Source organism: Bombina bombina, chromosome 7 (assembly GCF_027579735.1).
Source record: "Bombina bombina isolate aBomBom1 chromosome 7, aBomBom1.pri, whole genome shotgun sequence".
NCBI lineage: Eukaryota > Metazoa > Chordata > Amphibia > Anura > Bombinatoridae > Bombina > Bombina bombina.
In genome coordinates, this window is record NC_069505.1 from 9371555 (window position 1) to 9387913 (window position 16359).

Sequence of the window (16359 nt, forward strand, 5' to 3'; positions counted from 1 at the left end):
CTGCAGACTGCCCCCTTATCTCAGTTTTACCTATGTGATTACCTTGTATCTAAGCCTCTGCAGACTGCCCCCTTATTTCAGTTTTACCTCTGTGATTACCCTGTATCTAAGCCTCTGCAGACTGCCCCCTTATCTCACTTTTACCTCTGTGATTACCTTGTATCTAAGCCTCTGCAGACTGTTCCTTATCTCAGTTTTACCTCTGTGATTGCCTTGTATCTAAGCCTCTGCAGACTGCCCCCTTATCTCAGTTTTACCTCTGTGATTACCTTGTATCTAAGCCTCTGCAGACTGCCCCCTTATCTCAGTTTTACTTCTGTGATTACCCTGTATCTAAGCCTCTGCAGACTGCCCCTTATCTCAGTTTTGCCTCTGTAATTACATTGTATCTAAGCCTCTGCAGACTGCTCCCTTATCTCAGTTTTACCTCTGTGATTACCTTGTATCTAAGCCTCTGCAGACTGCCCCCTTATCTCAGTTTTACCTCTGTGATTACCATGTATCTATGCCTCTGCAGACTGCCCCTTATCTCAGTTTTACCTCTGTGATTACCATGTATCTAAGCCTCTCCAGACTGCTCCTTATCTCAGTAATATTTATATACTTTTTACCTCTGTGATTACCTTGTATCTAATCCTCTCCAGACTGCTCCTTATCTCAGTTATATTAATATAATTTTTACCTCTGTGATTACCCTGTATCTAAGCCTCTCCAGACTGCTCCTTATCTCAGTTATATTAATATACTTTTTACCTCTGTGATTACCCTGTATCTAACCCTCTGCAGACTGCTCCTTATCTCAGTTAAATAAATATACTTTTTACCTCTGTGATTACCTTGTATCTAAGCCTCTGCAGACTGCTCCTTATCTCAGTTAAATAAATATACTTTTTACCTCTGTGATTACCTTGTATCTAAGCCTCTGCAGACTGCCCCCTTATCTCAGTTTTACCTCTGTGATTATCCTGTATCTAAGCCTCTGCAGACTGCACATTATCTCAGTTTACCTCTGTGATTAACTTGTATCTAAGCCTCTGCAGACTGCCCCCTGATCACATGACTTTTTATTTATTATCTATTGACTTGCATGTTAGCTAATTAGTGCTGTGTCCTGCACGACTTCACAGACGTGAGCACAATGTTTTCTATATGGCTCACATGAACTAGCACTCCCCTGTTGTGAAAAGCTAATACAAAAGATGTGATCAAGTGGCTGTCTTTAGTGGCTTAGAAACAGGCAGATATGTAGGGGTTTAAATGTTATAAAGTATATTAATATAACAATGTTGGTTGTGCAGAGCTGGTCAATGGGTAGTAAAGGCGTTGTCTATCTTTTTAAACAATAACAATTTTGGTGTTAACTGTCCCTTTAAATTACATGAAAGAGAGCAAATAAATAAATAAAAGTAAAATGCAAAGTTTTCTTTGATAAGGTGGTGAGAGTCCACCAGCCATTACATCTGGGACTCAATTTCCGACTACTAAGAGGAAGCAAAGATCTCCAACACACCTAGAGCTTCTGATCCTGACCAATAACTTAAAATACTTGATTTGATTTTTAAGCTTTCTTCTAAGTCGCAAGAGTTTTCTTCCTGTCCCAGATGCTATTTCAGAGACCATTTCAAAGATCGGTCCAAGACTGGAACTGCTTTTTACACCTTCTACTTAGATGTTTCTGTCTCACATGGAGAATGTGGCAAGCTAGGAGAGGCCCATGGGCTAAGGTCAGAGTATAATCAGTAACCGACCAAGAGCTACTTAGGCAATCCTAAAAAGGCTGTCTGTAATTAACGGTACTTAGTTTTCTAACTGGAACTTGTCTAAGCAGACCAATAAGCTATCTTTTTCCTCAAAATCAGTATGAAGGTTGTGGCCCCCGATCCAGATTCTCTTCTGGTAGAGGGGGCAGGTTGAGCCTTTTTCAGAAGCTTTGGTTCCATTCTGTTAACAATACCTGAGTTCAAAATATAGTGTCTCAGGGATACAGAATAGGCTTCAGGTCCAGCCCTTCTCTGCTGGAAAGTTTTTTCTGTCTCATATTCCAAACCTTCCAGAGAAGACAAATTGCCTTTTTTCAATGTGTTTGCACTCTGGAACTTATGGATGTCATTGTTCCATTTCCGGATTTGTAACAGGGTCAAGAGTTTTATTCTAATCTCTTTATTGTTCCAAACAATTAGGGAACTTTCAGTCCTTTCCTAGATCTGAATACTTTAATCAAGTTTTTGAAAATTCTTACTTTTAAAATGGAAATTATTCAGACCATTTTGCCACTGGTCCAACAGGGCCAGTTTATGTCCACACTTAGTTGAAGGATGCATACATTCATATTTCTAATCACAAGGATAATCACCAGTTTCTTGCATTTGTTTTTTGACAAGGTCTTCCAGTTTGTTGCACTTCTGTTTGGCTTAGCTACAGACCCTGGATTTTTACCAAGGTTCCATGAACTTGGTTATCAGTGAGTTCCAGGAATCTCTGTAGCTCCTTACCTGTATAATATTTTGGCTCAGGCTCCATCTTTACCTTTGGCAATATCTAATACAAACATACGTCTTTTGTTTCTTCCCAAGCATGGTTGAAATGTCCCAAAAAGTTTGTTTTCCACAGACCAAGGTTTTTTTCCTTGGAGGTTATTATAGACTCTTTAACCATTTGTTTTTTTATCACAGATCAATGCAGATTTAAGTTGCAAGAGGCTTGTACCAATCTACAACAAATGCCTCTTCATTCAGTAGCTTAATGCTTGGAAGTGATGGGTCTGATGGTTGCTGCATCAGATGCCTTTCCTTTTGATCGATTTCGTCTGCACCCCTTTCAACTGTGCATTCTGAGACAGTGGTGCTGGGATTACAATCAATTGTCTCAAAAGATCTGTTTGGATTGCAAGGTGAAGCATTCTTTCTTGGTGTATCAATCACAAATCTATCAATTTGGGAGCTTCCTTCTTTTGTCCATCTTGGGTAATCATTACCACAGATGCCAACCTGTTGGTTTGGGGTCTTGGAGAGTACAGAGAGTTTGGCCTCTTTAGGAGGCGAGGTTACCAATCAATATACTAGAGCTCTGTGCAATCTTCAAGGTTCTCCAGAGTTATCTCCTTCTCAAGAGAGAACTTTATCTACCTTTCCAATCTGACAATGTCACAACAAAACAGTCAGTGAACCCACAGTTCCTTAGCAATGAAAGAAGTTTCGTGAATTTTGACTTGGGCAGAATTCAATCATTGTTTAATTTGCTACTATCCATATTCCAGGAGTGAACAATTGGGAGGCAGATTATCTCAGCTGCCAATCTCTTCATTTAAGAGAATGGTCTGTACATCAAGAGATTTTCGAACAGATTGTAAGCCAACGGGATCCTCCAGAAATACACCTTATGCCCTCTCGCCTAAATCATAAGCTTCTATGGTATTGCACCACATCCTGACATCCTCAAGAAGATCTAATAGATGCTCTAGCTTTACCTTGGTCATTTCATCTTGCTTTTTTTCCCAATTGTCCTTCATCCCAGAATAGCTGCAAATCGAGGAGGGCCGTTTAGCAGTATTCCCGATTGTTTCAGCACAGACTCTCAGAACTTGGTATATGGATCTAGTTCAAATGTCCAGCATTCATCCTTAGCCTCGTCCTCTGCATGTAGATTTCTTGTTGCAAGGTCTTATTTTTCTCAAATATAAAAGCTCTTAGTTTATCGATTTTGAGATTTCCCTTTTAATCCTACAACTCAGAAGATTTACCGATTCTGTACAACTCAGAAGATATTCATATTGTGTACAACTCAGAAGATATTCAGATTGTGTACAACTCAGAAGATATTGTACATACTCAGAAGAGTTGTGCACAATCTGAATATCTTCTGAGTTGTACAGAATCGGAATATCTTCTGAGTTGTACAGAATCTGAATATCTTCTGAGTTGTATACAGATTCTGTACAACTCAGAAGATATTCCGATTCTGTACAACTCAGAAGATATTCCGATTCTGTACAACTCAGAAGATATTCCGATTCTGTACAACTCAGAAGATATTCCGATTCAGTACAACTCAGAAGATATTCCGATTCAGTACAACTCAGAAGATATTCCGATTCTGTACAACTCAGAAGATATTCCGATTCAGTACAACTCAGAAGATATTCCGATTCAGTACAACTCAGAAGATATTCCGATTCAGAACAACTCAGAAGATATTCAGATTCTGTACAACTCAGAAGATACAGTCCAACAATATTTTCAACCGTATGTGTGAATTAATTATGTATTTGTAAAACCCTGTGTATACTTCTCCACTTTGAGCCCCACTAATGCGGTTATCACAGGGTATATAGAATGTTCACAAAATTTCTCCCAAGAAACACAATGTGTTAGAGGCTTACCACTCCTGTAGCGGTCCCTTTGGAGTAAATTCAAAATAGATATTTCTCTGTGTAGAATCCTCCTTACGTATACGGTAAACCACTCACTTCTGTAATGCAGCGTGTAACGCCAAACTCACCGTGGTATGACAAGCCTCGTTCTGATGCTGACACCGTCTCAGCCAGCAGCGGCTGCTCCAATGAGATCGCTGGGATCCTCCACACCCCCAGAGTAAAAGAGAAACAATTTGCAACAAAAGTCGTGGTCTCAAAGGACAATAGCAAGGAGAGATTTTCAAAATGTAAAAAGTTCCATTTATTTAATCCAATTTAAAAACGAAAAAGGCACAGCTAAACAGTTGATACAGCTGACGCGTTTCCTGCCTCAGGGGCAATTCATCAGAGCTGAGAAACAAGCGTCACTAACAGCTGTTAAATCTCAACAGGAGGAGGTTAGTGTAACCAATCAGAATACTAATTTCATGTATCTAAAACTAAATATATATACAAAATTTATTAACAACCATAAATAACACTCTTTAAAAATTTGCGGAATAGAATTTGGGAATAGTATGCAAACTATCGTCATTATAGTCTAATTTATGATAATAGAAAAACATTTCATAAAGAATTGTGACATAAATGAAGAAAAATATAAAAGATAAATGCTATATAATTAATCCAAATGTCAATCATCTAAGAAACTAAAATTCATTACCATAATTAACTCTCATAATATCTTGTAAAAAATAGAATTAGAATTATCTCAGTTGGACAGTTCTTATATATAATCTCATAGTGCATAAAAATTCATAAGCAAATAAATCACAATAGTTTGTTCTAGAATCTAGAATAGTTTTTTTCTTTTTACAAGATATTAGAGTTAATTATGGTAATGAATTTTAGTTTCTTAGATGATTGACATTTGGATTAATTATATAGCATTTATCTTTTATATTTTTCTGTATTTATGTCACGATTCTTTATAACGCATTGCAGCATATTCTATCAGATCAGTTTCCACTTTTTGTCTTTTTAAAAATAACTTTTGTAGAACAAAGCTGCAACCTGACCGTCTTTACAGGCTTTCACTGAATGGGTTTTATGTTTTTGCTTGTTTTGAGGCAGCTTTAGGCAAGAGAGTACTTCATGCGTCTGGTAAATAGGTGCCTGCCTTATTTCTTACTCATTTTCTCATGGTCTCAACAGCTCAGATTTCAGATCCCAGGTGTTATGTCTCATGGACTTATCGGCTCAGATTTCGGATCCCAGGTGTTATGTCTCATGGTCTCAACAGCTCGGATATCGGATCCCAGGTGTTATGTCTCATAGTCTCATCAGCTCGGATATCGGATCCCAGGTATTATGCCTCATGGTCTCAACAACTCGAATATCGGATCCCCGGTGTTATGTCTCATGGTCTCAACAGCTCGGATATCAGATCCCAGGTGTTATGTCTCATCGACTCATCAGCTCGGATATCGAATCCCAGGTGTTATGTCTCATGGTCTCAACGGCTCGGATATCGGATCCCAGGTGTTATGTCTCATGGACTCATCAGCTCTCATATCAGATCCCAGGTGTTATGTTTCATCAGCTTGGATATCGGATCCCAGGTGTTATGTCTCATGGTCTCAACAGCTTGGATATCGGATCCCAGGTGTTAGGTCTCATGGACTCATCAGCTCGGATATTGGATCCCAGGTGTTAGGTCTCATGGTCTCAACAGCTCGGATATCGGATCCCAGGTGTTATGTCTCATGGACTCATCAGCTCTCATATCAGATCCCAGGTGTTATGTCTCATCAGCTTGGATATCGGATCCCAGGTGTTATGTCTCATGGTCTCAACAGCTCGGATATCGGATCCCAGGTGTTATGTCTCATGGACTCATCAGCTCGGATATTGGATCCCAGGTGTTAGGTCTCATAGACTCAACAGCTCGGATATCGGATCCCAGGTGTTATGTCTCATGGTCTCAACAGCTCGGATATCAGATCCCAGGTGTTATGTCTCATGGTCTCAACAGCTCGGATATCGGATCCCAGGTGTTATGTCTCATGGGCTCATCAGCTTGGATATCGGATCCCAGGTGTTATGTCTCATGGTCTCATCAGCTCGGATATATGATCCCAGGTGTAATGTTAATGGTCTCAACAGCTCGGATATCGGATCCCAGGTGTTATGTGTCATGGTCTCAACAGGTCGGATATCGGATCCCAGGTGTTATGTCTCATGGTCTCAACAGCTCGGATATCGGATCCCAGGTGTTATTTCTCATGGTCTCATCAGCTCGTATATCGGACCGGATCAATTCATTTCCTTTATGTTGGTGAGAGTCCACGACCAGTTTTTTTTTTGTTTTGTTTTTATATGTTTTAGCAGCAGTTTTACCTCATTTGCCCAACTTATCCTTTAATGCTTTGTAGACGTTTTCGTGGCTGTATGTTAGACTGAGATGGTTAGAGAAGTGGAAGGCACCAAAAGCGCTAGGTGTGTTGTGTATCTTTGCCGCCTCCTAGTGACAAGGAATTAAACTCTCATCACCATGAAATAAATGAATGTATCAGGTAAGCAAGTTTGTTGTTTAGTACGCATAATCAAACCTTTAAAATTACGATTTACAATAACTACAATTATATTACAAAGTTTTTACTGGCCATCTAAATGATATGCAGGCGCTATACCTATCTTACATGATTATGCCCCTTTAAAAGCTGGTAGTAACAATATAAAGCGTGGTATAAGTGTAGGTTTGTGTATTAATGTCAGTAGCGGTTTACAGTCTGCAGATGACACTTTATTTATCAGTAACCTGTTCTGCCGTCATCACTTCCTGTGCGTAACATAAACTGTTTGTTTTTTTATTAATCAGGCGTACATTAAAATTTATCAAGGCGAAGATTTACCTCATCCAAAGTCCATGCTGCAGGTATGTTTATTTGTACTGGTGCAGATGATAACAAACTGTTCCTGCGGTCGTTCTCACTGGCAATTGTCTCTCTCTGTCTCTAATAGGCAACGGCAGAAGCTAACAATCTGGCGGCTGTAGCGTCAGCTAAAGATTTATACAACAACACCATGGAGCAGGTACTACAATTGTTTGTTTTCTTTCCTTGTTACCCACGTGCTAAATCACGTTAAAGTGATGCGTCGTGTGTGTAAAAAAAATCACATGAATATCTTCAGCTCACCAGAGTAAGTGTCCTGTGTCCTTCAGCTACTGTTTTTTACTGTCATCTGCATGATGAGGGAATGACAGCCAATCGGCATCATCAGCACTTTACTGTGATCTCATGGGATTTTACCATAATATTGTGACATTTCATAGTAACCTTTCTTAAACTAAAGAGGTAAATAAAGTGACTATGCTGCACATACCAGATACACGCTGACTTGCAAGTCCTGGGGCATGCATCTCATGATTGGCTGTTTAAAGTCCCTTTACAATAAATGTGGATACTGAGGAAATGGTGACGTAAAGTATATATTTTTCATAGAAATGTGTGTTTCTATGTGTGTGTATGTGTGTGTGTGTGTGTGTGTGTATATATATATATATATATATAGGGTCCAGAAGTAAACCACAAAAGCGCTCAGAGCCCAAAGTGAAAAAGATAAAAAAGGGTTTAATGGGACAATTTAAAAACAAAAAGCGTCCTAACTAGGACTGTTTGTAATCCAGGTTGAATTTGCAGGCGCACAGAGCAGACATGTTTCGTGCTCAGGTAGCACTTGTTCACTGCTTACCTGTGCACCTGCAAAGGCCTGCCTTTTAATCACAAACATTTAAAGTGATACATCACACAATTTTAAACAACCTGAAACTCAATCTCTATGTGCTTGACTACATGACATATTTACACAGCATAAGTAAGAGCATAACATACTTAGAAGGAATACAATTGATACACACATATTAAATGTGATTAGATCAATAGAAGATATTATATTGAAAAATTAACTTTCTTTATATTACACTAGAAAAATCCTAATATATGCTTATTATAAATATTGAAAAAGGATTCTGTTCAGTGCCTATTACCAACATTATATATTAGAATATTATACAAATAAATCCAAATCACTCCTTTTATTCATCCCTAAAGGATCCTAGACTGCCTATTACCAACATAGCATGATAGAATATTATACAAATAAATCTAAATCTCTCCTCTTGTTTATCCCTAAAGGATAACTAGTTTGTAAGGTCAGAATCCAGAATACTTCCCTTTTATCTAGGATCATTTCCCTATTTCCTCCTCTGCTCCATATGGGTACAAAATCTATACCCTGCACCATCAAGGCATTAACGTCTGCATTATGTTTTTCCTTAAAATGTCTCGCTACTGGTGTATCTGAACTTTCATCCTCAATACTACGTAGATGAAGAACAATCGCAAACTATTGATATTAGTGAAGTTGTTGACAGCACTAATGATTCAGAAATAGACAAGATGCAGTTTGCTGATTGGTGTAGTATATATGATCTTGAAAAACTTCAGCAAGATAATCAGAGAGCTAAGTTAGGCCTACCTGATGTAAAAGGGATTTCTCTTAAACACATTAAAAATAAAAGCTCTTTTTATCCTACACAAATGAGACCAAAAGTCCTAGATATCTTCCAAAAAACCATAGAAGATAAGCTGAGAACTCTAGATAAAAACAACAGAGATAAAACCAAACTAAAATACAGACAAAAAGCTAATCTTACACATGCAGAGAAAGAAGCTCTGAGGTCATTGACTAGTAATGAAGAACTAATCATTACGCAGTCAGACGAAGGCGGCAATGTGGTCGTGCTAGATAGAAAAGACTATATAGCTGAAGCTGCTAGACAACTAAATGATAGGAAAGTATATGAAAAATTAAAGGAAAATCCAACTAAGACATTTAGGGAGCAATTAATGGATTTAGTGTATTATGCCAGACGAAATAATATAATTAATCAATCAATACAGGAAGCACTAGTTACAGAATTTCCAGTTACTCCCATTTCTTTCATGTAATTAGCAAGAGTCCATGAGCTAGTGACGTATGGGATATACATTCCTACCAGGAGGGGCAAAGTTTCCCAAACCTCAAAATGCCTATAAATACACCCCTCACCACACCCACAATTCAGTTTTACAAACTTTGCCTCCTATGGAGGTGGTGAAGTAAGTTTGTGCTAGATTCTACGTTGATATGCGCTCTGCAGCAAGTTGGAGCCCGGTTTTCCTCTCAGCGTGCAGTGAATGTCAGAGGGATGTGAGGAGAGTATTGCCTATTTGAATGCAGTGATCTCCTTCTACGGGGTCTATTTCATAGGTTCTCTGTTATCGGTCGTAGAGATTCATCTCTTACCTCCCTTTTCAGATCGACGATATACTCTTATGTACCATTACCTCTGCTGATTCTCGTTTCAGTACTGGTTTGGCTTTCTACAAACATGTAGATGAGTGTCCTGGGGTAAGTAAATCTTATTTTCTGTGACACTCTAAGCTATGGTTGGGCACTTTATTTATAAAGTTCTAAATATATGTATTCAAACATTTATTTGCCTTGACTCAGAATGTTCAACATTCCTTATTTTCAGACAGTCAGTTTCATATTTGGGATAATGCGTTTGAATCAATCATTTTTTCTTACCTTAAAAATTTGACTTTTTTTCCCTGTGGGCTGTTAGGCTCGCGGGGGCTGAAAATGCTTCTTTTTATTGCGTCATTCTTGGCGCGGACTTTTTTGGCGCAAAAAATCTTTTCTGTTTCCGGCGTCATACGTGTCGCCGGAAGTTGCGTCATTTTTTGACGTCCTTTTGCGCCAAAAATGTCGGCGTTCCGGATGTGGCGTCGCTTTTGTCTCCACATTATTTCAGTCTCATTTTTTCTTTGCTTCTGGTTACTAGAAGCTTGTTTATTGGCATTTTTTCCCATTCCTGAAACTGTCATTTAAGGAATTTGATCAATTTTGCTTTATATGTTGTTTTTTCTCTTACATATTGCAAGATGTCTCACGTTGCATCTGAGTCAGAAGATACTTCAGGAAAATCGCTGTCTAGTGCTGGAACTACCAAAGCTAAGTGTATCTGCTGTAAACTTTTGGTAGCTATTCCTCCGGCTGTTGTTTGTATTAATTGTCATGACAAACTTGTTAAAGCAGATAATATTTCCTTTAGTAATGTACCATTGCCTGTTGCAGTTCCCTCAACATCTAAGGTGCAGAATGTTCCTGATAACATAAGAGATTTTGTTTCTGAATCCATCAAGAAGGCTATGTCTGTTATTTCTCCTTCTAGTAAACATAAAAAATCTTTTAAAACTTCTCTCTCTACAGATGAATTTTTAAATGAACATCATCATTCTGATTCTGATGACTCTTCTGGTTCAGAGGATTCTGTCTCAGAGATTGATGCTGATAAATCTTCATATTTATTTAAAATGGAATTTATTCGTTCTTTACTTAAAGAAGTACTAATTGCTTTAGAAATAGAGGATTCTGGTCCTCTTGATACTAATTCTAAACGTTTAGATAAGGTGTTTAAATCTCCTGTGGTTATTCCAGAAGTTTTTCCTGTTCCTAATGCTATTTCTGAAGTAATTTCCAGAGAATGGGATAAATTGGGTAATTCATTTACTCCTTCTAAACATTTTAAGCAATTATATCCTGTGCCGTCTGACAGATTAGAATTTTGGGACAAAATCCCTAAAGTTGATGGGGCTATTTCTACCCTTGCTAAACGTACTACTATTCCTACGTCAGATGGTACTTCGTTTAAAGATCCTTTAGATAGGAAAATTGAATCCTTTCTAAGAAAAGCTTATCTGTGTTCAGGTAATCTTCTTAGACCTGCTATATTATGGCTTAAAACTTGGAATGCTGATATGGCTTCTAAATCAACTTTACTTTCCATTTCTTTCCAGGGTAACAAATTATTTGGTTCTCAGTTGGATTCCATTATCTCAACTGTTACTGGTGGGAAAGGAACTTTTTTACCACAGGATAAAAAATCTAAGGGTAAAAACAGGGCTAATAATCGTTTTCGTTCCTTTCGTTTCAACAAAGAACAAAAGCCTGATCCTTCATCCTCAGGAGCAGTTTCAGTTTGGAAACCATCTCCAGTCTGGAATAAATCCAAGCCTTCTAGAAAGGCAAAGCCTGCTTCTAAGTCCACATGAAGGTGCGGCCCTCATTCCAGCTCAGCTGGTAGGGGGCAGGTTACGTTTTTTCAAAGGAATTTGGATCAATTCTGTTCACAATCTTTGGATTCAGAACATTGTTTCAGAAGGGTACAGAATTGGTTTCAAGATGAGACCTCCTGCAAAGAGATTTTTTCTTTCCCGTGTCCCAGTAAATCCAGTGAAAGCTCAAGCATTTCTGAATTGTGTTTCAGATCTAGAGTTGGCTGGAGTAATTATGCCAGTTCCAGTTCTGGAACAGGGGATGGGGTTTTATTCAAATCTCTTCATTGTACCAAAGAAGGAGAATTCCTTCAGACCAGTTCTGGATCTAAAAATATGGAATCGTTATGTAAGGATACCAACGTTCAAAATGGTAACTGTAAGGACTATCTTGCCTTTTGTTCAGCAAGGGCATTATATGTCCACAATAGATTTACAGGATGCTTATCTGCATATTCCGATTCATCCAGATCATTATCAGTTCCTGAGATTCTCTTTTCTGGACAAGCATTACCAGTTTGTGGCTCTGCCGTTTGGCCTAGCTACAGCGCCAAGAATTTTTACAAAGGTTCTCGGTGCCCTTCTGTCTGTAATCAGAGAACAGGGTATTATGGTATTTCCTTATTTGGACGATATCTTGGTACTTGCTCAGTCTTTACATTTAGCAGAATCTCATACGAATCGACTTGTGTTGTTTCTTCAAGATCATGGTTGGAGGATCAATTTACCAAAAAGTTCATTGATTCCTCAGACAAGGGTAACCTTTCTGGGTTTCCAGATAGATTCAGTGTCCATGACTCTGTCTTTAACAGACAAGAGACGTCTAAAATTGATTTCAGCTTGTCGAAACCTTCAGTCACAATCATTCCCTTCGGTAGCCTTATGCATGGAAATTCTAGGTCTTATGACTGCTGCATCGGACGCGATCCCCTTTGCTCGTTTTCACATGCGACCTCTTCAGCTCTGTATGCTGAATCAATGGTGCAGGGATTACACAAAGATATCTCAATTAATATCTTTAAAACCGATTGTACGACACTCTCTAACGTGGTGGACAGATCACCATCGTTTAATTCAGGGGGCTTCTTTTGTGCTTCCGACCTGGACTGTAATTTCAACAGATGCAAGTCTCACAGGTTGGGGAGCTGTGTGGGGATCTCTGACGGCACAAGGAGTTTGGGAATCTCAGGAGGTGAGATTACCGATCAATATTTTGGAACTCCGTGCAATTTTCAGAGCTCTTCAGTCTTGGCCTCTTCTGAAGAGAGAATCGTTCATTTGTTTTCAGACAGACAATGTCACAACTGTGGCATACATTAATCATCAAGGAGGGACTCACAGTCCTCTGGCTATGAAAGAAGTATCTCGAATTCTGGTTTGGGCGGAATCCAGCTCCTGTCTAATCTCTGCGGTTCATATCCCAGGTATAGACAATTGGGAAGCGGATTATCTCAGTCGCCAAACGTTGCATCCGGGCGAATGGTCTCTTCACCCAGAGGTATTTCTTCAGATTGTTCAAATATGGGAGCTTCCAGAAATAGATCTGATGGCGTCTCATCTAAACAAGAAACTTCCCAGGTATCTGTCCAGATCCCGGGATCCTCAGGCGGAAGCAGTGGATGCATTATCACTTCCTTGGAAGTATCATCCTGCTTATATCTTTCCGCCTCTAGTTCTTCTTCCAAGAGTAATCTCCAAGATTCTGAAGGAATGCTCGTTTGTTCTGCTGGTAGCTCCGGCATGGCCTCACAGGTTTTGGTATGCGGATCTTGTCCGGATGGCCTCTTGCCATCCGTGGACTCTTCCGCTACAACCAGACCTTCTGTCGCAAGGTCCTTTTTTCCATCAGGATCTCAAATCCTTAAATTTAAAGGTATGGAGATTGAACGCTTGATTCTTAGTCAAAGAGGTTTCTCTGACTCTGTGATTAATACTATGTTACAGGCTCGTAAATCTGTATCCAGAGAGATATATTATAGAGTCTGGAAGACTTATATTTCTTGGTGTCTTTCTCATCATTTTTCTTGGCATTCTTTTAGAATTCCAAGAATTTTACAGTTTCTTCAGGATGGTTTAGATAAAGGTTTGTCCGCAAGTTCCTTGAAAGGACAAATCTCTGCTCTTTCTGTTCTTTTTCACAGAAAGATTGCTAATCTTCCTGATATTCATTGTTTTGTACAAGTTTTGGTTCGTATAAAACCTGTCATTAAGTCAATTTCTCCTCCTTGGAGTTTGAATTTGGTTCTAGGGGCTCTTCAAGCTCCTCCGTTTGAACCTATGCATTCATTGGACATTAAATTACTTTCTTGGAAAGTTTTGTTCCTTTTGGCAATCTCTTCTGCCAGAAGAGTTTCTGAATTATCTGCTCTTTCTTGTGAGTCTCCTTTTCTGATTTTTTATCAGGATAAGGCAGTGTTGCGAACTTCTTTTGAATTTTTACCTAAAGTTGTGAATTCCAACAACATTAGTAGAGAAATTGTGGTTCCTTCATTATGTCCTAATCCTAAGAATTCTAAGGAGAAATCGTTACATTCTTTGGATGTTGTTAGAGCTTTGAAATATTATGTTGAAGCTACTAAGTCTTTCCGAAAGACTTCTAGTTTATTTGTTATCTTTTCCGGTTCTAGAAAAGGCCAGAAAGCTTCTGCCATTTCTTTGGCATCTTGGTTGAAATCTTTAATTCATCTTGCCTATGTTGAGTCGGGTAAAACTCCGCCTCAAAGGATTACAGCTCATTCTACTAGGTCAGTTTCTACTTCCTGGGCGTTTAGGAATGAAGCTTCGATTGATCAGATTTGCAAAGCAGCAACTTGGTCCTCTTTGCATACTTTTACTAAATTCTACCATTTTGATGTATTTTCTTCTTCTGAAGCAGTTTTTGGTAGAAAAGTACTTCAGGCAGCGGTTTCAGTTTGAATCTTCTGCTTATGTTTTTCATTAAACTTTATTTTGGGTGTGGATTATTTTCAGCAGGAATTGGCTGTCTTTATTTTATCCCTCCCTCTCTAGTGACTCTTGCGTGGAAAGATCCACATCTTGGGTAATCATTATCCCATACGTCACTAGCTCATGGACTCTTGCTAATTACATGAAAGAAAACATAATTTATGTAAGAACTTACCTGATAAATTCATTTCTTTCATATTAGCAAGAGTCCATGAGGCCCACCCTTTTTTCTCCAACATAGGTGTGTCCGGTCCACGGCGTCATCCTTACTTGTGGGATATTCTCTTCCCCAACAGGAAATGGCTAAGAGCCCAGCACAGCTGGTCACATGATCCCTCCTAGGCTCCGCCTACCCCAGTCATTCTCTTTGCCGTTGCACAGGCAACATCTCCACGGAGATGGCTCAGAGTTTTTTGGTGTTTAAATGTAGTTTTTATCCTTCAATCAAGTGTTTGTTATTTTAAAATAGTGCTGGTATGTACTATTTACTCTGAAACAGAAAAGAGATGAAGATTTCTGTTTGTAAGAGGAAGATGATTTTAGCAAACGTTACTAAAATCGATTGCTGTTTCCACACAGGACTGTTGAGATGAAGTAACTTCATTTGGGGGAAGCAGTTGGCAGACTTTTCTGCCTGAGGTATGACTGGCCACATTTCTAACAAGACTTTGTAATGCTGGAAGGCTGTCATTTCCCCTATGGGGACCGGTAAGCCTTTTTCTTAGATTAAGTAAAAGAATAAAGGGCTTTATAAGGGCTTAAAACACTGGTAGACATTTTTCTGGGCTAAAACGATTACTTTGCTAAGCATATTTGGCAGATTATAACGCTTAATAGTTATTATAATCTTGGGGATTGTTGTTAAAAAACGGCAGGCACTGTATGGACACCTTTTTCAGATGGGGGCCTTTTCTAGTCATAGGCAGAGCCTCATTTTCGCGCCACTAATGCGCAGTTGTTTTTGGAAAGCAAGGCATGCAGATGCATGTGTGAGGAGCTAAGAACCACTGAAAAAGCTTATAGAAGGCGTCATTTGGTATCGTATTCCCCTCTGGGCTTGGTTGGGTCTCAGCAAAGCAGATACCTGGGACTGTATAGGGGTTAAATGTAAAAACGGCTCCGGTTCCGTTATTTTAAGGGTTAAAGCTTTCAAATTTGGTGTGCAATACTTTTAAGGATTTAAGACACTGTGGTGAAATTTTGGTGAATTTTGAACAATTCCTTCATGCTTTTTCGCATATTCAGTAATAAAGTGTGTTCTGTTTAAAATTTAAAGTGACAGTAACGGTTTTATTTTAAAACGTTTTTTGTGCTTTGTTGACAAGTTTAAGACTGTTTAACATGTCTGAACCATCAGATAAGCGATGTTCTATATGTATGAAAGCCAAGGTTTCTCCCCATTTAAATATATGTGATAATTGTGACATAGTGTCCAAACAAAGTAGGGACAATGATGCCACAGATGATAATATTGCCCAAGATGATTCCTCAAATGAGGGGAGTAAGCATGGTACTGCATCATCCCCTTCTGTGTCTACACCAGTTTTGCCCACACAAGAGGCCCCTAGTACATCTAGTGCGCCAATACTTATTACCATGCAACAATTAACGGCTGTTATGGATAATTCTATTGCAAACATTTTATCTAAAATGCCTACTTATCAGAGAAAGCACGATTGCTCTGTTTTAAACACTGAAGAGCAAGAGGACGCTGATGATAACGGTTCTGACATACCCTCACACCAATCTGAAGGGGCCAGGAGGGAGGTTTTGTCTGAGGGAGAAATTTCAGATTCAGGAAAAATTTCTCAACAAGCTGAACCTGATGTTGTAACATTTAAATTTAAATTAGAACATCTCCGCGCACTGCTTAAGGAGGTATTATCTACTCTGGAT

General features: G+C 38.9%; 1 protein-coding gene across 1 annotated transcript in view; it reads left to right on the forward strand.

The window, feature by feature from the left end:
* LOC128635706 (atlastin-3) overlaps positions 1–7501 on the forward strand; it is a 248373-nt gene extending 240872 nt beyond the window's left edge. Inside the window, exons 10-11 of the mRNA XM_053688832.1 lie at positions 7233–7289; positions 7376–7501. Of these exons, the coding sequence (XP_053544807.1) occupies positions 7233–7289; positions 7376–7501 (183 nt within the window). The remainder of the gene's footprint in view (positions 1–7232; positions 7290–7375) is intronic.
* Positions 7502–16359: the final 8858 nt, after the last annotated feature.